General features: G+C 37.2%; 1 protein-coding gene across 3 annotated transcripts in view; it reads left to right on the top strand.

Moving 5' to 3' along the window:
• Positions 1–655: 655 nt before the first annotated feature.
• The window catches only part of DCN (decorin), a 39,936-nt gene continuing 18,124 nt past the window's right edge, over positions 656–22,467 (top strand). Inside the window, exons 1-3 of one of the 3 annotated variants that reach the window (XM_008256722.5) lie at positions 656–831; positions 4,674–4,920; positions 20,000–20,112. In XM_008256722.5, coding sequence (XP_008254944.1) covers positions 4,707–4,920; positions 20,000–20,112 — 327 coding nt within the window. In that variant the 5' untranslated portion in view covers positions 656–831; positions 4,674–4,706. 3 annotated transcript variants of the gene reach the window in all.

Raw genomic sequence — 22,467 nt, 5'->3', positions numbered from 1 at the left:
AGTGGTTTTGTTTAAAAAAAAAACAGACAAGAAAGCTTTTAAACGATGAGTAATGAAAGTAGTAAGTAGCATACTTTTTGTATAATACCATTGCTTTTTCCCAGGACTTCATAATTGCATTCAAAACACATAGAAAAACTCCACAGCATAGTATTTAAGCTTGCACAAATATTTCAAGGCAAGTAAGAATCCGAATGGATCTTTTTACATAAGGCTACTCATTTATTTTTGCAGACCACATTTAAAACAACTGCAAGATTAATTTCATTCCATTTTCTGGACTTGCACATCTTGAAAGCCAACAAACAGCAACAACAACAACAAAAAAAAAAACCCTGTCATTTTGGAAGCATAATAAATGTTTCTTATAAACATGGCTAAGAAGAGTGGCTAGCAGAGTAGGGCTGGGGGTGGGGAAGCAAATCCTTTAGCCTCAATAACTTAGGGAAAGAATCATCCGTAAGACAAATTTCAAATCAAGTTTTTCCACTATACAACATAAGCAGTTAAGAATCTTAAGCAGATGTAAAAGGAATACAGCAAATGGGGAGAAAAAAAAGGCCGATAAAGTTTCTGGCTACAATACAAGAGACATATCATTACCATATGATCTAATGTGGGTGTCAGCCGGATTGTGTTCATTGAGGGAAACCTTAGTTTTTAACTGTGCTATGGAGTAGAAGCAGGAGGTTTTCAACCTAGTGACAGTCACAGAGCAGCACCTACCCCCTCCTTCTTTCCACACCTGCAAACTCTTTTGCTTGGGCTGAATATTTAGTGTAATTACATCTCAGCTTTGAGGGCTCCAGTGGCAAATTCCCGGATTAAAAGGTATGGTTTTCAATAATTGTCCTGAACTCTGCTACAGACTCAAAACTTCGGTCAAATGGACAGCAACAGGAAATGTTTGGTGAGAAAAAGAAAGGAAAGAAAATTATGCTAAACTTTTAATAATTTCTTGAAACATTTTAAGCATGTATTGCTTGAAAACAGAGGTTAAATATTTGGTAAAATGGTTTAATGTGTTGTTTGAGCTCTTTATCTTCTGTTCTCACAAAGATGCTTATTAAAAAACTGTAACCTAACACCGTGACTGTCTGTATTGATGTTTTTGTATTGTATCAATTTTGTATTAATGAAATGTTTAGCTCTTTAGGAAGTGTTAACAGAAAAGTATTCTAAACTAGCATACTATTTGTAGCTGAATTACACATCTCAGGATTTTTTTCCCTGCTGAATTCTTGTACACTTTAAGAACTTTTAAAACCTTAGCAATGTTGGTGATTAGTTGCAGAGATCTAATGTATATTTCTGCAACCCCAGGAATGAATAGAAGTTACCACCAGAAAGGAGAAAAATCAACATAGAAAATATGTATGCTATTAAGACCTAAGATATTCTCATAGTTTCCTTACTTTAAAGTAGTGCCCCTGTCAATATTTTGAATGAAAATGAAATTTTATTATAAGATACACTCACGATACAATGAGGATTTGGGTTAATTTTTTTTCTAATTTTAAAACAGGGTAACATGATGACCACTGGTTAAGTGGGCTCACTGTGATGTAAATACCTGTGGCTTTTTCTTCCTCTTGCTATTTGCACTGGAAAAAGAGCCAACTGCCTCTTATAGCAGCCCCGTTAATGGTAGAAGCTTTTATTATTTATTTTTTAAATTATTCCTGTTATTACTTAATTTTTTATTTCACCCAGGGCTGGGGCAAAGCTTTTCTTATCTCTTATTGGTTAAATTTTTGCTTTGAAAATCACACCAAGAGCACAAGTAACATTATGCCAAATGTTGATATGAACAATATAGTTAATTTAACATGATTAAGTAGTTTAAGGAGTTAGAAACTGTTTTTGCTAAAACATTTATAAACTATGGTAACTAGCTTTATTGGAGGAGAAGCATTATACTAGCAACAAGCATCTAGAAACGTGTCATATGAGAACATGTGGAGAATAGTTGAAACAATTTCAGTGAAAATTTACAAGTAGATTATCTCAGTAATGATCTCCCTGATTTCAACATGAGTAACTGCTGTTTGCAGTTCATATCTTTGATTCATTAAGGGAGGAAGGGAATGGTTAAAGAAATCATTAGTATCAATAGCCCACATTAAATGTTTTAAGATGCTGGGTCTTTACGAATCATGACACTAATTTAAAATAAGTTATTTCTTGGAAAAACTCACATAACGTTTCTAGATATGCTGCTATGGTACCCTGGGACATTCATGGTTAAATGCAGCACAGGCAGTCTCCTACACACACACACACACACACACACACACACACAACAAATGAAAGTTATATAAAAATAAGTAATTGAAAATATATATTGCCTGATTTCAACTTCAATCAAAAAGAATATTGTGCGAAGCACTGCACCATTTTAACACAAGTAAACAAATATAGTGATGATACTTTTCCTCGGAGCAAATCTCAACATTTCCTTTTTTGGATTGTTAGTGAAATAACTAGGCCCTTTTTGCTCTGGAGAAAAAATTACAAAACGACATCTGCATTAACTCAGCTTGCTATTTATTAAATCTGCAGTTACTTTGCCTCATTTTTCTTCTAAAATTGTAATATATTAAATATGCAACGCCAGCAAACTTGTGGTAAACCATAAACATTGCATTTTAATGTAAAACAGATAGAAAACCACTTCCTTAGATTTAATCCAAGCAAACACACTGCCAAAACAATAGAGGCTCCTCTTAAAGGGAAAGTCAGGAACTCAGTGGGGATAGGCTGCTGGAGAAAACTTGATATTGAACTTAAAGTGACCATGCGACTAATAATAATTATGGTAGTTTTTAAGTGAAAAGCCATGTCTATATGTAATTTAGCGATAAATGGAAATTAAGAACAAATGAGTAAAAATTCGAAAAATATTTGTGTCCTCTTTAGTGGATCTTGCATAAACTTCTAGAAGTTACATTCATGTTAGAGCACACAACGATCTTTTTTCTCTACTCTTCTTTGCTATCTGTGCTACCACTGCACAATAAACAATTCTTTCAATCTGATCATGAATGTATAGCTTTATCAGTATATAATTCAAGGTAGAGATGATAAGACTAAATGTAACATCTGCAATATGTTTTAAGAATACTTAGAATAGTTTCATTAGGATTTATTTTAAAATAGATTATCTCACAAATGGACTCTGTTTTTCTATGCAATCAACTACATTTATTTAGTTCAATTTGATCAATTTAGAAATGTAGATATATACATATGTCTAGAAGCTCTTGTTTAATAAATGGATATTATATATATTTATACACTTGTCAAATCTGTACATTTTTAGTTTCCTTGTTGTTTTTAACAAAATAGCCCTGTTGGTAAAATCAGATAACATAACATATATGTCATATAAAAATAAGTTAGGATTTTCCATATGTATTTCTTGTATACTTAAAACAATTAGTTTGAAAAAGAAGCCAATGGAGTTAATATTTGATAAGAATGTTGATAATACCAAGTTTAGGTTTTCAATTTGGTAATTTTTTATACCAGAAATTAGATATAGAAAAAAGGATAATTGTGTGTTTTTAAAAATCAGAAAAATTGGATGCTAAGAAGAAATCAAAGAGATCGCATTGTTAATATATTTATGGTCAATTGAGTCATTTGTGTGCAAAATATTGTGCAAGGCCCGGGTACAGAGCAAGGGATAATAAGACACGCCCTGAAGGACTACATCTTCTGGTGGGGAGGACAGAACAAGTAGGCACAACAAATTACAATCTAATGTGATAAGTCCTTTAAAAGAGGTAAGAGCGACGTGCTTTGGGAGAACAGAAGAGAGGGAACGCAGCATCCTTCCTGGATGAGCCAGGGAATAGAGAAGGGAGGCCCATTGTCTCAATTCATCTCTGCAAGGCTCCTGCAAGGTAGGTGTTCTAAATGATGACAAGCAGCTTTGAGTGTTGGGGTTGAGATGGGGACTGGTAGTGGGGAGAAAATGAAAAGAAATATGACTAGAAGTAGCTGCTGCTATCAGATTATGAGTAGTCCTACGTGTAACACAGTCAATGTGCATCTTATTGTTAAGCCATGGAAAGTCAATGAAAGGTTCATAGTAGAAATTAACAGATGAGTTTTAATTTTTTTGAAAATGACTTGTACAACATAGTGGCTAGAAGTAGAGAAAATACTCAAGACAGAGATGAGTAGCACCTCTTGCAAAAGTTCAGGCAGTGGTGAGAAGGCCAGGACAAAATAAATACAGTAGGACCAAGATATCAGATTGGCATCCAGAGATATTTCCGAGGCAGGAATTGGAGATCTTTCATGTGTATAGACAGAATTTTATCTGACTCCTCCGTGGCTTGTGTTGAATGAGCAATGAAAAGTCCAACATGATTTATTATCGTGAGAATTTTGCAAATGATGTGATCACATAGTGTAATGTCTTAATTCAGACCCCAAATCTAAACAAGGAAGCCTAAGTAATATTCAAATTTCTCTTCATATGGAAATAGTTGTGCAAGTGAGACTGTATTGGACCCTATCACCTTTCAAATACATTTTTAATATTCTGCTTCTGAATAATAAGTGAAATCTTAGAATTTATGCTGTTCCCTGTGCTCATGCTATGGTGCAGCTTTACGGACCAGGCAATGCTACTCTTCCCAAACCTTCCATTTGTTTCCTAGGTTCCCTGGTTGTGAAAATACATGAAATAAATCATGACGGCAACTCTCATCCTCCTTCTGCTTGCACAAGTTTCCTGGGCCGGGCCGTTTCAACAGAGAGGCTTATTTGACTTTATGCTAGAAGATGAAGCTTCTGGGATAGGCCCAGACGAGAGAGCTCCTGAACTTCCCGACTTGGACATGCTGGGACCAGTGTGTCCTTTCCGCTGTCAGTGTCACCTTCGAGTTGTCCAGTGTTCTGATTTGGGTAAGTTGGGTGCAGGCTTTCATTACCTTCCTTGTTTGAGAGTTCAGTTTTCAATTTTAATCTCTGAGATTCAAATGCGAGAGACAGTGCCACCTAATGAGTAGGAAAGGAAGTAAAGTAGAACGGAAAGAGAAGTAACTGAGTTAGTAGTCCTTTGCTTTTCCTTAGTCACAGTTCTATTACTTCGGAATAAAATGCTTTTTTAAAAAAAATCTTTCTTAACTTCATGGACTCTATTTTTGCAGCATAAAGCTTTCAACAAAATACTCTTATATACTAGGATTGCAGAGTGATGGTTTATTTGCATTCTGTAAGTTGTGTTCATGAAATCTCAGATATTAAGAAAACCCAGGGAAGTCTCTCACTCTTGAATTGGCCCAGATAACAGAGTTTGAGCATTACTAAATTATAAAGTATGCAAAGTTACCAGCAGAAAAACAAGATAAATGTTACGCCACAAACTTATCTTTCAAGTACCAAAATACATGCTTAATCTTTGAGTCTTAGTTTTGCCTTTAACTTTGGCATTTTGTAATCCAGCTGTTTATATTCTTTAGAAAGTTTCAAGGGAAATATTTATAACTAAGGTACAGTGTAAATATTAAACATGGTCTCAGAGCATTTATCTTTAGCCTAACACCCCAGAGACAGTTTGATTTATCATCTTTTGAGAAAAAAAAATTGGCCTGGAAATTCCACAAGCAACATACTTAGAAGATAAATCTCCAGAAACTTTTGAGGCCTCAGACGATGAGCCAAAGGGAAAAAAATTACTTTACGTGGCAGCTGATTTATATTCATCTTTTCTTTTGATATAGTTTCTTACTGGAAAGAAAAAAACATTCCTTATAGTATGATTCTACCATAGTGCATTTCCTTACAAAAGAAATTCCATCACATAGGAAGGCATGTCTTTCAGTAACCCTGTACTTATACAGAACGTACTTTCTAGCAGTATTTTGAAAAAAGCACATTGTTACTAACTGCTGCAGTTGGAATAAATGACATGCAGGAATATGGAATCACATGAAATAGGTTCCACAATAACAACTGAAAATCGAATGCTGAGGTAGCTTCTTCAGTGCTGATATATATGGTATAAAACCCAAATAAAATGTGTATATCAAGGTTTTCAGAAAGCTACAGGAAATTTCACTTTCCTGTTTTCATTTAAAAAATTAAAAATTCATTAATATAAAATAACAAATTTCATGTATTTCATAGCTACAACTCTAAGAAGATAACATACGTCCCTAATTTGTCTATTCAACCCGCAAATCTACTGAGAGCATGCCATGGGTCAGCTCTGTGCCAGGCCAAATATGGTCGCAGTTCCTGTGAATCTTAGATGTTAGGGGTGCTGACTGGTCTTTTTTGATTTGCATGCTTGCTACAGGGGAGATTGAATTGCTATCAAGTTCTCCAGAAACTTTTAAAAGCATCTGACCTGTATCACTGTTTTAGGTGAGAAAACAAAAGACTGAAAAATCTGAATAAAGAAACCATCACAACTGATAGAGAAGTGATAAACTGTCTTTCTCTGAGATTACTAAAATGGCCAAGTTCCCAAGAAATATGCTGCAAGTTAAATTTCACATTATTTCTGACAACAAAGTTAAAAGGATTCATTACTCCCACTGCACACATTATCAAAAATGAACAGTTGATATTTTAAGGGAAAAATTAGATGGCTAGTGACTTTACTGAAATTTTATTTTTCTATATATATATTTTGGTTTGGTCCCATAACAAATTTTTAATAAAGCTTGACTCTGATTAAAGTAATAGGTCAGGACTATGGCTTGAAACTAAATAGCAAAATCTAGTTTTAGGAAAGATAAAGTTCACTAACTGGGGAATCTCATAATACAATTTTGCTGTTGTTCTCATTTTGCTTTGATTGTTTTGTTTTGTTTTCAGCCTGGAAAATTTTTACATTTCTAAAAAAATAACTAATATTATAATAACCATTTGTTTTAAGGTATCATATTTAACTAAGTTCTGGGGAGCAATGGGCTGATCCAAAGTATCTCTAGTTTTTATTGACTCAGAAATGCATATTAAAAGATACCATGAACATTTTAATCAGATATTTCTAAAGCAGAGTATACTTCTGAAGAGGAAGAAAAATGCCCTTACTTTGAAAGAGAAAAAACCAGCTCTATTCACAATTTCAACTACTATCCAACCCTTTCTCATTGGCAAATCGTTAAGGCCTTGACATCTTCATTTGCAGAAAAATCACAGTTAAGCCTAGAACTCCTCTTGTAAGTGTGAGATAGTTGGTTCATAGAGCATCTCGACTCAGTTTCTTATTGTATGATAATTATGTACATCAAAAAATGAAAGAAAATAAGAAAGCAGAAATGGGTAACTTCATTCATAGTTAGGGCAAAGTAGTTTGTTTCTTTGTTCCAAGTTCCCTAGTGATCTGACTATAAATCTTGAATTTTCATAATAAAAGAATAAGTGCAATGCACTTTGGGATTGGAAATGTTAATCATTATCTGTATCAAGGGCTGATGTTGTCTTCAGAATTATCCTCAGAAGTTACAATGAGCACAGAGAAACTACAGTGTGGAAGGACAGTAGTCCTTTGCCATCTTACTATCTAAACACTGTTTAATACAAACTTTTAAATTATGATCATTAACTTTTCCACTAAGCAATATATCTGATTAAGTTAAATAGCATCAAATTGTTAGACAGTTTTTCCCAAGCTAAGAAGTCAAAACTGCAAAATTAACACAAAATTATTCCATGAGAAAACTTTAGGGCATGTGGTAGATGCATTGAATGTTTGTGTCCCTTGTTATAATTCATCAGAGTAGCATTGCCATGTGCTTTTTGAGCCTGAAATACAAAGGAAGCAATCGTATATGCTTCATAAATTGTTTTGCTGAGCTTGTTATAATTTACATTAATAATTTAAATAAGAATTTTATGGTTAAAATGTCTTATTCTTAAAAATTGTATTCTTAAGGCATAAAACAATTCACTTTGAATTATAGCACTTATAAAAAACAACAGTATAAAGTTGTTAAATAAGGTTAGCAAATTGAGAAATTATGAATTACCTTAAAATTATAAAACCATAATGTCACTACTTCTTTTCAAATCTTTTGAAAATGTCCTAAATGCTATCCCATTGGATGTTCTGGTTCATGTGCTTGGTATCTTGAAGGAAATCAATTTCTCTTACATGTATGTGGACTCTTTGGCTCAGCCATTCAGTTTTGGATGAAGTGTCACCAGGGAGCTAACTGGCTCTGACTTCATCTCCTTGCTGAAATGCAGATTAATTCTAACAAGTCTAGTAAGCATAAGCACTGCCTTTAGACCATTCTCAACAATTAAAGTAGCTGTTACTGATATCTTTCTTATAAACAAGTCTCAAAAGGCTTGAAATGCCTTATATAAATTATTTGACAGTGTAAAAATCTTGGGCTAGGCAATTAAACACCTATGAATTCAAATCTCACCATTTACAAGCCGTGTAAGAAACTTTTAAAATCTTATTTCCTCACTTGCTAAATGGGACTATATCTTACTTCATCAGGTGATAATTGAAAATATATGTAAAAACGAGTATTATAGAAACCACAGTAATCAGACATCAAGTTAGCATTTCAGATAAGGTCAGTAACATTGTAAGGTTGTGTCTGACACATGTTTTTATTTTCATTTTGAAAATTTAGAATTTCTAATAAGAGTATGGCTTGTCAAGCTAGATACAAACTACCACCTTCTTTCCCCCTCCCCACCTAAAGATGGCCACATTATCTCCAAGTGGAAATAGACAAAAATCAGAAATACTATACAATTATCAAGAAAGTCAACATTTTCCAATCCAATATTGTTTTAAACAAAATTGCCTCAGATGGACTGAGAACAATGAAGCAATGGCCATGGTGTAATCACAAGATTCTAAACTTATATATAAGCCTTCTAAAAATGGTTCTAGGAGATGGACTGCATACAGATAACAACTGCTTGGGAAAACGTACCTCACAGTGCAAAGGAGATTTTAATTTTAAAGATCTCGGGAGAAAGTACAACTCTTTAAGCTGCAAAAAGTTAATTTCTTCTTCTCTTTAATCATTTTGCTTGAACTGGTAAAAATTTTATCACTGCTTGCCACTTGGGACATATACCACAGCTTATTGCATGAATGGGAAATTGATTTTCTAGAAATAAACCTTATATGGGAGATAAATGAACTGTAGGCTTCTCCCATGAAATCAACCCAGAAAAATTAACCAGAGCAGTTTTGTAGAGGAACAGACAGAATGCTGAAAGCTAAGTGTTTCCCAAGGCTTTTTTTTTTTTTCTTTTCTAGCTCTGCAGCCACAAGGATATAGATATCCCTTGTTCAGAGTTTCAGATACATAAAAAAGGTATCTCCAAGCATGGTAAAAGGAGGCTTGCATAGAGCATGCCCAGTGGCATACAAAGAGGGTGTAATATGACTGATCCTCATATGAAGCAAGAGAAATGTTCAGGTGTGACCTACAATACCAAGGCTCCCGATTCGAGGGGTTAAAGATGGGAGGAGGAAGAGAGAAGTCAGTGAAGGCTAAGGGAAGCATCTGTCTGCTTAACCCCACAGAGGACTGACATATCCCTGGTTTCCTTCTCTGTCCCTGGAGGGGGAGAGGGAGAAGCAGCTGTGTGGGATCAAGACATTCTGTTAGAGTGCAGCTGTGATGCATTCTCCTATGGAAGAAAATCCTGGCTCCAAGCAACAGGATGGCAATAGGTTAGCTGGAATATCAACTCCCTGGGTAAAAGAGGAAAACCATGAGACCGCCTAATCTTAACAAGGGCAGAAAGATGATTATGTGTATTTCCCTGAAAGTAGACATAAGTAAATTAAATCAGTTTTCTATCCCATCTCAGGAAAAGGAGAAAGCCCTATCACAACTTTGTTGTTAACACTCAAGATTCAATAACCTTTTAATTTACTCTGCGGATAGCTTTGAAAAAAACTTCTGTAACTTTTCTACTTCTGTACTTTCACCAAAATCTACATGAGCCTTGAATATTCTATACCAATCAATTACCTATATAGAATTATTCCGTATCTTTTAATTACATCTTTATGTATACACATACTTTCTATACCAAAAGGGAAGTGTGACAATTTACCTTTGTATATCTTCTACTCAACAAATGGCCTTATTCCTGAAAGTCTCTTCAACATCAAAAATGCCCGATGAATGAATAAATGGACATATGCGTAGCTTGGTTCTTGGATGAGGGCTTGGTTGAAAAGTCTACAATATTTTTGACCTCACCAAGCTGACAAAAGGAGGGGACATGGCAGACAGGAGCTGCAGCACAGTTTTGCTTCTTCCTTTTGAGGATGACCGAAAACCAGAAAGCTTAACTTCCATGAGTTTGTTTGAAAAAGAATGAAATTAAATCTTCTGTTTATGAAGCCTCCTAAAACTGTCATCACAGTCAAAAATTGCCATTTTTAAGAGTGAAATAGGTAAACACGCCTATTTTCAGCAGATAGGTTTTTGTTGAGATGGTGGCATCTAAATAGCACTTTGCTCATTTGACAAAAACTGGAGTGAACTTCCATTGTCCTATTTCTTCACTTGAAGATAGAATGATATAAAAGAATATTGGTGGAAGTCAACAAGAATAAACTTGGGGGTTTGGTCCCATGCCACAATGGTGGGAAAAGGGTGGTGTTTTAAGGCAACGTGGTCTTTGTCCAACACAGTGTTTACAGATTGCTGGCATTTGCTAGTAGAACAAGGCTATTCATCCTCCAGACAGCCAGACAAGAAAGACGGGAAGGAGATGGGGAGGAATTTCTTTCCAGTCTTTATTCAAGTTATTTTTTTGGTAATCTCTTAAGTAGAGTTTTCTTGACTGTGATAAATAATCACATTTAATTAATTAATTAATTTGTTTATTTTCATTTCACTTGAAAGGCAGGGAGAGGAGAGAGACAGAGAGACAGAGATAATTTCATCCACTGGTTTACTCTCCAAATGCTAGCAACAATCAGCACTTGGCCTGGTCAAAGCCAGAAGTCTAGAACTCAATCCAGGTCTCCCACGTGCGATGGAAAGGGACCCAAGTACTTGAGCCATCACCTGTTTCTTCTCAAGGTGTGATGAATAGGAAGCAAGATCAGAAGCAGAGAAGTCAGGATTGTAACCAGACACTCCAATATGGGATGCAGCATTCCAAGTAGCAACTTAACAACTGCACTGAACACCTATCCCATAACCATATTTTATTTTATTTTTTTTAATTTATTTGGCTGGAGCCATGGCTCACTAGGCTAATCCTCCTCCTGCGGTGCTGGCACTCTGGGTTCGAGTCCTGGTTGGGGCGCCGGATTCTGTCCTGGTTGCTCCTCTTCCAGTGCAGCTCTCTGCTATGTCCTGGGAAGGCAGTAGAGGATGGCCCAAGTGCTTGGGCCCTGCACCCACATGGGAGACCAGGAGGAAGCACCTGGCTCCTGGTTTCAGATCGGCACAGTGCACTGGCCGCAGTGTGCCAGCCGTGGCGGCCATTTGGGGGGTGAACCAATGGAAAAGGAAGACCGTTCTCTCTATCTATCTCTCTCTCACTGTCTAACTCTGCCTGTCAAAAAAATATTTATTTGAAAGTCAGAGTTACACAGAGAGAGGAGAGGCAGAGAGAGAGAGAGAGAGAAAGAGAGAGAGAGAGAAGTCTTCCATCCGCTGGTTCACTCCCCAGATGGCCTCAGTGGCTGGAGCTGAGCTAATCCAAAGCCAGGAGGCAGGAGCTTCTTCTGGATCTCCCATGTGGGTTCAGGGGCCTAAGGACTTGGGCCATTTTCTACTGCTTTCCCAGGCCACAGCAGAGAGCTGAATTGGAAGTGGAGCAGGCAGGACTCGAACTGGCACCCATATGGGATGCTAACACTGCAGGCGGCACTTTTACCTGCTACGCCATAGCACTGGCCCCCATAACCATATTTTAAAGATTTATCTTCTTTAAGAGAAATAGAGAAAACAAATTACTGTGGTGGCTTCTGTTTTAATGGAATATTTAGAATGTTTTTAAAGGATGCTCACTGAAAAACAAATTTAGTAGACAACTTTGTTCCTGTAAATTTTGGTAAATAAATATTTCACCAAATTATTATGGTTTAAAAAATTATATTCTTCTCATGAAGACAGGAACAAGAAATTTGGGAACAGCTCAGGTGTGTTGTTCTCACTTGGGGTCTCATGTATTTTCAGTCAAATATTAGCTTAGAGCTATAGTTGTGGGAAGGCGACAACCCCCAAGATAGCTCACTCTCAACTGGGAGTTGGTGCTGGAACTCAGTTGTTCTGTGATCTGCTAACTCAGGTGGCTTTTTCAGTATAGTAATCTCTGTGTAGAAATAGTTCTTCTATGAGCACTGGTTGTCACTATAGGAAGTAACCTAGAACTCCATAACAACTGTACCATTTTTATCTCACTTAGCCTTAAACGTCATGTTTCTTTTCTATATAACCTAATGATTTAGGAAATCCTCATATAGGCATCCCAGATTCAAAGGGGAGGGAGAAGAATTAGTTTTCATCTTTTTTTAAAAAAAAATTATTTATTTATTTTAAAGTCAGAGTTACACAGAGAGAGGAGAGGCAGAGGGGGAGAGAAAGATTTTCCATCTGCTGATTCATTCCCCAATTGGCCACAAAGGCTGGAGCTGAGCTGATCCAAGCCAGGAGCCAGGTGCCTCTTCCTGGTCTCCCACATGGGTGCAGGGGCCCAATGACTTGGGCCATCTTCCACTGCTTTCCCAGGTCATAGCAGAGAGCTGGGTCAGAAATGGAGCAGCCGGGACTCGAACTGGCACTCATATGGGATGCTGGCGCTTCAGGCCAGGTGTTAATCTGCTGCACCACAGTGCCAGCCAGAATTTATCTTTTGATGGATTCCTATTGTAGAAAATCATGTAGAATACAAAAATCATATCATTTATAATGAGAAGTATGAGGGAAAATCATATATTATGTAGAAAGTTTCACAGATACTATATGTTCCAATGAATGCCATTGTTTAAAATTGCAAACTATAATGATATATTGTTTAATGATGGGTAAGTTCTGAGACCTTCACTTTCTTGTGCAAGTATCTTAAAGTGCACTTACACAAACTACGATGACAATGATCTCACTAGGCAATAGAATCTTTTTTTTTCTTTCTTTTTTTTTTTTTTTTTTTTTTGTAATTTGACAGCTAGAGTTAGACAGAGAGAGAGAGACAGAGAGACAGAGAGAAAGGTCTTCCTTCCATTGGTTCACTCCCCAAATGGCCGCCATGTGCTGCACTGATCCGAAGCCAGGAGCCAGGCTCCTCCTCCTGGTTTCCAATGCGGGTGCAGGACCCAAGCACTTGGGCCATCCTCCACTGCCATCCCAGGCCACAGCAGAGAGCCGGATTGGAAGAGGAGCAATAGGAACCGGAACCAGAACCCGGCGCCCATATGGGATGCCAACGCCGCAGGTGGAGGATTAACCACGTGAGCCACGGCACCAGCCCCTAGGCAACAGAATCTTATGGAACCCCTAGAAGTTCACACATGTGTTGACTGAAATATCATTATGCAGCATAGGATTGAACTTAAGGTGTTATATAAGTGATATACAAATTAATGTTCAAGTTTACTTCATAGTTAAGTCTTAGATTTAAGATTGTAATAAAGGGATTAAATCATATTTCTATGACTGTTTTAATATAATGCATTTTTTGAAGAAAATTTTACCTGCCTAATTGATACATCACTTACAATGTCTGATGTCCAACTTTCTGTATCATTTTTCGGGTAACCATAAAATTTATGAGCATCAGTAAGAATGATCATGCACAGGGACCTGTGTTGGGGCCCAGGGGGTTAAGCCACCGCTGCTGCGAACATGACATTTGCTGGCATCCCACCTTGGATTGACAGTTCAGAATGCTGCTACTGTGCTTGGGATGGGAGCAGAAGATGGCCCGAGTGCTTGGGTCTCTGCCACCGATGTGGAAGATCAATGTGGAGTTACTAGCTCCTGGATTCAGCCAGGCCCTGCCTGGCTGTTGCAGCTATTTGGGGATTGAATTAGTCAGTTTAAAAGTACCCTTTCTCTGTGTGTGTGTGTCTCTCCCACTCTATTTTTCTGCTTTCAAATAAATGTCTTTTTTTTAATTTTTTTATTAGACAGGTAGAATTAGACAGTGAGAGAGAGAAAGAGAGGTCTCCCTTCCATTGGTTCACTCTCCAAATGACCGCTACGGCCAGCGCACTATGCCGATTTGCAGCCAGGAGCCAGGTGCTTCCTCCTGGTCTCCCAGGTGGGTGCAGGGGCCCAAGCACCTGGGCCATCCTCCACTGCCTTCCCGGGCCGCATCAGAGAGCTGGACTGGAAGAGGAGCAACCAGGACTAGAACCCGGCACCCATATGGGATGCCGGCACTGCAGGCAGAGGATTAACCAAGTGAGCCACAGCGCCAGCCCCAAATAAATAAGTCTTAAAAATAAAATTATATATAGTTAGTACAATCACACTTACATATAAAAATAGAATTTTTAAAGTTGTTGATATAAAAGATTTAAAAATCTTGATGTACATGAACCATTTCCAAAGAAGAATACCAGTTTTTATATTCTTTAAAGATTGATTTTTAGTTCAAATAAAATGTTTTATGTTATTCATAAAAAGTAATTCTTGGTTCTAGTGAATTTATACCTCAATTTACTTCAGACTCAGCATTTTCCGATGAGAAGCTTAGGGTTGAGGGATACTAACTTACATGTACTACTTGTCTCTAATTTGTGGCAAAGTTGACTTTAACTTATGTCATTCTGGCTCAAAGTTTTTATAAATAAGATATGATATTTTATAGATATGGCATTTTACCTCCATTATGTAGGGTTAAGTTGACCAGCAATAGCTGTTGGGAAGAGTGTGCTTACTAAACTAAAGGCTAACTATCCAAAGGTAGAGCTCAGTAGACAAGTTCCGCTAAGGCCTTGGACTTCAAAGGACCAGTGAAAAATACGACAAAGCTAGGAAATATTTGATTAAAAATTGACTGGAATCTTCAGTTGCAAATCTGAGTTTGATGTATCTGCAAAATAGATTTTGACCTTATAATTGTCTTACACAGGAAAGAAAAATACGTACAGACTAATAATCAGCAAGGTAATTAGCACTGTACCCTCTCTTCTCCTTTTGGGTAATGATTCTAACTAGCAGTAATTGATACCCTGCTCTGCACATTGGTAGGATACCACTTTGCAGTGTAGCTTGATTGCATAGAAAACTTCTATAAAATGTGTAAGACAGTTGAGGCACAGGAGCTTAAGCACAAAAGTTTGAATAAATTTAAAGGATATATATTCAGTTCATGGGTCTGAAAATGGGAAGTTCAAGATCAAAGAATATTTCTGATGAGGTTTTGCAACAGTCGGCAACTCTGCGCACAGTTGCAAGGCAGCACAGCAGATTTGATAGCTCAGATCACTCTCATTCTAAAGCTTTAGCTATCCCTATTCTCATGAGCTTATCTAATCCTAATTACCTCTCAAAGGTTGCACCTCTTACTATTATTAGAGCAGCAATTAATTCTTTTTTAAATTTTTTGACAGGCAGAGTGGACAGTGAGAGAGAGACAGAGAGAAAGGTCTTCCTTTGCTGTTGGTTCACACTCCAATGGCCGCTGTGGCCGGCGCACCGTGCTGATCCCAAGGCAGGAGCCAGGTGCTTCTCCTGGTCTCCCATGGGGTGCAGGGCCCAAGCACTTGGGCCATCCTCTACTGCCTTCCCGGGCCACAGCAGAGAGCTGGACTGGAAGAGGGGCAACCGGGACAGAATCTGGCGCCCCGACCGGGACTAGAACCCGGTGTGCCGGAGCCGCAGGCGGAGGATTAGCCTAGTGAGCTGCGGCGCCAGCCTAGCAATTAATTCTTAAGATGAGTTTCAGAGAAGACAAGCATTCAAACTATGGTAGAGAGAAAGGTCTGTGTTCTTCAAACGCACATGTGAAAAAAGGTTATTTCACAAATACATCAAAGCACAGAAGACAGTAAGAGGTATTTTCAGGGGGCTGAGAATGAGAATGGCATATCTGATGGTAGCATTCATTTCTAAAATGTTCCTGGTCAGCTGCCGGCGCCGCGGCTCACTAGGCTAATCCTCCGCCTAGCGGCGCTGGCACACCGGGTTCTAGTCCCGGTCGGGGCGCCGGATTCTGTCCCGGTTGCCCCTCTTCCAGGCCAGCTCTCTGCTGTGGCCAGGGAGTGCAGTGGAGGATGGCCCAGGTGCTTGGGCCCTGCACCCCATGGGAGACCAGGAAAAGCACCTGGCTCCTGGCTCCTGCCATCGGATCAGCGCGGTGCGCCGGCCGCAGCACGCCTGCCGCGGCGGCCATTGGAGGGTGAACCAACGGCAAAAGGAAGACCTTTCTCTCTGTCTCTCTCTCTCACTGTCCACTCTGCCTGTCAAAAAAAAAAAAAAATTAAAAAAAAAAAATGGTCAGTTTGTGAATTAGAAAATTATGACTGCTGTGATCAGTGGCATCTTAACACCACTAAGGAAAATAGAAACCTACAGGATTACAAGATAGGGAGACATGTTGTGATGATATATGGCAGAAAATATCTCCATGCTCACCAACTTCCCATCAGGGACAGAAAGGCAGACAGATTCTAAAAACAATCAGAAAAATGTGCCCTATGAGTTAAGCACCTAGAGCAGCACTCTGATGAAAACATCATTAGTCTGCACAGAAAAAACCAACACTAAATGGAGGCAGTATAGTCTGCACACGTATGTCTACAAAAGAAGAAGTTTGGAATCTACTGTTATTTGGGGTGATCAGGATGAGTATTATGGAAGAGGGGAAATAATGGGTAAATTGTAAAAGGATTGTTAGTTTGAAAGTAGAAGGGAATGAGTAAGTGGTGTCTTCCAGAAAATAGGCCTTGTACAAATGAAATGACTGGCTGTAAATGAGCACAGTATGTCCAAGGGATAGCTGTAGATCCACTTTATTTTTATTATGTACAGTGGTGGCCGTCTGCATAAATGGCACACCAGGTAGTTGTGTAGTGAGCTTACTCAAACCATATTGATTTTTGGTCTAAGTAGGCTGGGAGACACTTTGGATAATCTTTTTAATTAATTTGAGTTTCTTTCTTTACCTATTACTAAAGAATATTGGATTAGTTTAAGAATTTCCTAATTTCTGGGACAAGTAGATGTTTCTGGATGTTGAACAAGTTAATTTATTTTTTATGTCAGAACCAAATCTAACAGAATAACAACAACGTGCTATCTACTCGCATAATAATTTTTAAGGAAGGGATATGTAAAATTAGAAAAGTGGAAGCAGGAATTGTTCTCAGAAATGTGTGTGTGTGTGTGTGTGTGTGTAGTAATGTAGGTTGAAACTAACCAGATTTCCCCAGTTTTTCTTTCCATCATGGCAGCTACCTGATCAGCACTTGAGAATAACAGACAAAGCTATTGTTTAAGGGCCCTCCCTATTTTCAGAACCATGAACTGAATTTGTGACATTTTAAAAACTCATGATTTGGATACTTTCTCCATTATAATCTGCCTCTAGTCTTTGAGGAAGACAGTTAACATCCTGATGCCTTGTTTATCCTCTAGTTGTACAGCGTCTTACTGGGTCTAATGTCAGAAAAATTCTCCCTGGGGACACAGATAGGTATGCACCAAAAAAACCACCCTGCTGGAAGCCTGGAGAGTTGTCTTTTAGTCCAGCCAGATGGGCTTATTCATATTTTAAACTTTATAAAAAATATCTGGAAAATGAAATTAGTATACTATTTTACCAATCACATTGAGTTCTTGTGAAGTGAATAAGATATCATATTTTTCAACTTTTCAAATAAACTTTAAAAGTTGCATAAACTGCTACCTCTGTATGTGAAGTCTATCAAATGGGTAGGGACTTCTTAATAATTTGGAGACGATTGTAGGATCATTATTTTCATCACTGGAATAGCTCTTCAAGAAATAAATAGCAAAAATCACCAGACTGAATATAGTATTTTATGTTAAATCCCCAGAAATTATATATATATATATATATGTATATATATATATATATATATATATATATCACTATGAAGTTCTTGTTGTTATGAAATTCTAGGATGGCAACAAAATCAAAATTGTCAGCCATCCAGACACCCTATTCTTTCCTTTTGCATCTGAAGTTTTATTTTCAAGTTGGCATTGACCAAACATGAAGAGAGTCACTGGAATTTATGTTCATCAACATATAAAAGTACATCTAAGTGGAAATTAAGACTTTGACAAAAGAGCACAAGGAGTAATTATGAAATGAGGGCAGTTAACTGTATTCCAAATGAGAGGAAATGTCTTTTCTTGGTTGGAGAATGCTAATTATCAAAGCTTTGGCAGAAGTCTACCAATCCTAATTGCATGAAATTAGCAAACTGACATTTCTGAAAATGGCAGTGATTACAACTGCATAGAGCCATTCAATAGCCTCCCCGCAAGGTAGCTGTTCTGGTGGTTTACTGTTCAGCACTGGAAACACTTCACTCTTGCTATTTCTGTGAGAACTGTTTCACTAGCAAATTCTGTATTTATGTAACATTTTTAAGATAGCTCAGAATCACTTGCATTTTGATATTAAAATTTATGTAGTGCTTACCGAATTAAGAATAAGAATTTGTTTCAACTATCAACAAAATAGTGGTATTGTGAGCAAAAATTATTTAAGAAAACTCAGAAGTAAGTGTTTTGGAATATGTTTTCTATGATATTCATGGAAGAAATGTAAATAGTTGAAATATGGCTACAATAACTGTTTATATGCTTATGTAAGACTCAAAATCCATGTAGCAATTAATACACATTGTTGCGGTTTTATTTCTAATTGAAAACTGTAGAGTGAATTTTATTTGTTATGAATTGCGGGGAATTTCTGTCTTGTTCCTGCTGTACCCTCAGCACCTTATAAATTGATAGTACCTATGCAGTGCTGGACAAAGCTTGGTTGAATGAATGAAAGAATGATCTTTAGTACTTCAGGTTTCAGAAATGATGGAGAGGTTGTTTCGACCAAAAGTTGAAACACTCCTGACACATGCTATTTTAAAATGTAGAAATTATTACATTAATTTTAGTTAATATTATAACAAATTTTTACTTAACATTCTGCATCAATGTGGGGCAAAGTCACTGTAGGAGAGAAATACAAAAGGCTTCCTTTAATAGTGTTCTCCATTAGCATTTATAATGATTTGCTGAAAATGACAAATATTTTGAATAGAATTGCCAAGTGACTAATGAAATATTTTTAATACCATGACCACTTGCTTATTCGATGAATTTACATGCATAAAGTAAAATCAATAATTCAGTTAGTCAGAACTAAAAGTAAAGTCCAAGACTAATGCTTCATATAATTAAATTTTGGGAATTATACTAACAAATTTATATGTTTCATAGTTAGCTGCTTACCTATTGGTCATAAGATGTTAATTGAAATTGATATTGTTTTAGCATTCCAATTAAAACTGAAAGCAGTGCTCTCTCAGAACTTTGGACAAGTTTTCTAGTTACTGACACAATTGGGTTACATGTACACATAATTTTAATTTTAGACTTAAATCTTTGCCAGTGTTAGATTTATCAGAAAGATCTTTATAGCTTATGCTTTGGCTAGAGGACTTGTCTATTGACAGAGTATTTACGTAGAATTGTGTAGATTCAAGTATTGGTCAGACTGAACACTTGCACAAGAGCGTTGAGGTGGAACACAGTGTGCACTGAGCCGGTTGAGCCACACATTATGGATTTTCTGCTTAAGCAGAAGAATCATCATAGGGAAAACATGTTCAGTTTATGACTAACAAACAAAAAATCTTTTGACTTCACTGGAAATGATAAACATTGTAAACTACAGTGTGAGCAATTTGTAGGAGAAAAAAAATATTTTTCTGGTAAAACTATCACTGCAATATAAGCTTGATTGTATGAATATATTCTCTGTGACTCTGCAGGCCTGTGCGCTTTCTACTCACTCCACATTCCTTTCTTTGACATGCTAGGTCTGGACAAAGTGCCCAAGGACCTTCCCCCTGACACGACGCTACTGGACCTGCAAAACAACAAAATAACTGAAATCAAAGATGGAGATTTTAAGAACCTGAAGAACCTTCACGTAAGAACAGTTTTTATTTTTAGTTACAAGATATGACTCAAAACATTTTCCAAAAAATAAAAACTAAGTAAGTTAAAAAATTTTATTGGGTAATGCACTAGTGCATAAGTGTTTATTAAATTATTTTCGGTGATGGTGGAAGAGGAAAGAATCATATTTATAGATCACTCTGAAATCATCCACTCTTCTTACATATATCTTTAGCATTAGCTTCAAAAGTACTTTATATCTTAATCCTCTCATGTTCTATTGAGTAAAACACTTATCTTCTGAAATAAGGGAACAGAATACAAAACAGGTTGATCCTGGTATAATTTATTTATTTATTTTGTTTCCTTTCATTCATTTTACTAAAAGAACTATGCAAGACCTTATAAAGTCTCAAAGATTGACACCAAGAGAAAAAGGGATAATCATTCATATCATAGTTAGTAAATATAATTATATTTCCAATTATATATAAATACACACACATTTTCTTACTTTGTATTTGGTACTATGTTTGTGGCATCCTTAGCTGTGTTGTTGTTTTTTCACTAACCTGCCCAATCTACCAGACACAATGCATTGAGAAAAGAGATCATACCCTCCAAGAGTTCCATACAGACTTTATAGAACGGACTGTTTGCGAAGGTGTACAGCCACCACCAAGCATTGTGAAGCGATCCGACTCCCAAGGCCTCAGGAACTAAAGCCATGGAATAGCTGAGGGGCTACAATCTTCCCCGCAATGTCCTACCAGTGTCTCCTAAGACTGAACCTACCTGAAGGCCACAAGACAAGTAGCATTTTATTGATGTGGTTTTCTGAGGTCATGTTTCCAGGACGTGTGAGAGGACTAAAAACAGGGCAAAGAGTGAATATATCTATAGTTGGGAGAAGGTATGCCATGAATGAAGAATAACAAACCCAATCAAGAACAGCTAACCTTGGGGATGACATTTTGACAGGCTGAGGAAATTCTCCTCTACTCCTAGTTTACCAAAATTTCCATAATTAGTAGTTATTGGATTTAATCAAATAAATTTTTGTGGCCCAGCACTGTAGCATAGTAGGTTGAAACCACTTCCTGCAATGCCAGCATCCTATGTGGGCACTAGTTCATGTCCCAGATGTTCCACTTCCTATCCAACTCCTCTGATAATGGACTAGGAAAATAGTGGAAGATGGCCCAAATACTTGGGCCCCTGCCCCATGTGGGAGACCTGGATGAAGCTCTTGCTTTCAAATAAATAAATAAATAAATCTTTATATAAAAGAAAAAACAAATCAAGAGTAATTAACCCAATCAACAATAACTAACCCAATCCAATAGGCATGAGACAGCCTTTCATAAAATTAGATTCATTATCTCTTCTCATAGGACACCAGAATAAACGTTATTTTATCTAGTCCAGAAATCTGTGAGATGAATATGATACAGCTTTTCCTTAAAATATTGGTGTACATTAGTATGTATACACCAGACTTCAGTGTGTAAAAGAAATACGATAAAAATCTCAACATATCTGCATTTCACTCTGGAAGGACATTCTTTTTGAATCTGGTCCTCAGCAAGATTCAAGAAATTTTAAGGAGGGCATCAAAGAGCATCCAGAGAAGGAAACTCACAGGGATAAAACTCTGGAAATATTGTCCAATCAGCACTGTTCGAGATATGGGTGTCTAGCTTGAATGTAATTCTCTTTGACAGGTCATGTTAGAGAAGGGAACCTGTGTTTACTTGCTTCATCGACAAGATGACAGAATTGCTCTACAGAGTGGAAATTGCAAGGAAACGAGAGAGAGAGAGAGAAATCTTACATCCACTGATTCACTCCCCAGATGGCCCCAACAGCCAGGGCTGTGCCATGTCTAAGCCAGGAGCTAGGAGCTTAATCCAGGTCTCCCACATGGGTGGCAGGAGCCCAGACACTTGGGTGATCTTCCACTGCTTGACCCAGACTATTAGTAGGGAGCTGGATCAGATTGCCTAGTGATGTGTCCCTACCCTGCATAGATAACAGTTCACAATTTCTTTTAATAGGTGTCACAAAAACATTCTTTGGTTTGAAAATATAAACATAGAAAACTAATTTCAAGGGGAATACACATTAATAATAGTTAATCCATAGTAAAGTAAAAGTATAAAATAAATCACCAGGTTAGTATATAATAAAAGAAGAAATATATACATGAATAAACCACAAAATTACATAGAAAAATGAAATTAAAAGGTAACCTTATTTTATTTACTTGAAAGGTAGAGTTACAGTGAGAAAGGAAGACAGAGAGAGAGAGAGAGAGAGAGAGAGAGAGAGAGATCTTCCATCTGCTGGTTCACTCAAGTGGCTGCAACAGCTGGGGCTGGGCCAG

This window comes from Oryctolagus cuniculus, chromosome 11 (assembly GCF_051225735.1).
Source record: "Oryctolagus cuniculus isolate XC-2025 breed Fujian yellow rabbit chromosome 11, ASM5122573v1, whole genome shotgun sequence".
In the NCBI taxonomy this organism is placed as follows: Eukaryota; Metazoa; Chordata; class Mammalia; order Lagomorpha; family Leporidae; genus Oryctolagus; species Oryctolagus cuniculus.
Note: the sequence above shows the minus strand (reverse complement) of the source record. Positions and strands in the feature narration are given on the sequence as shown.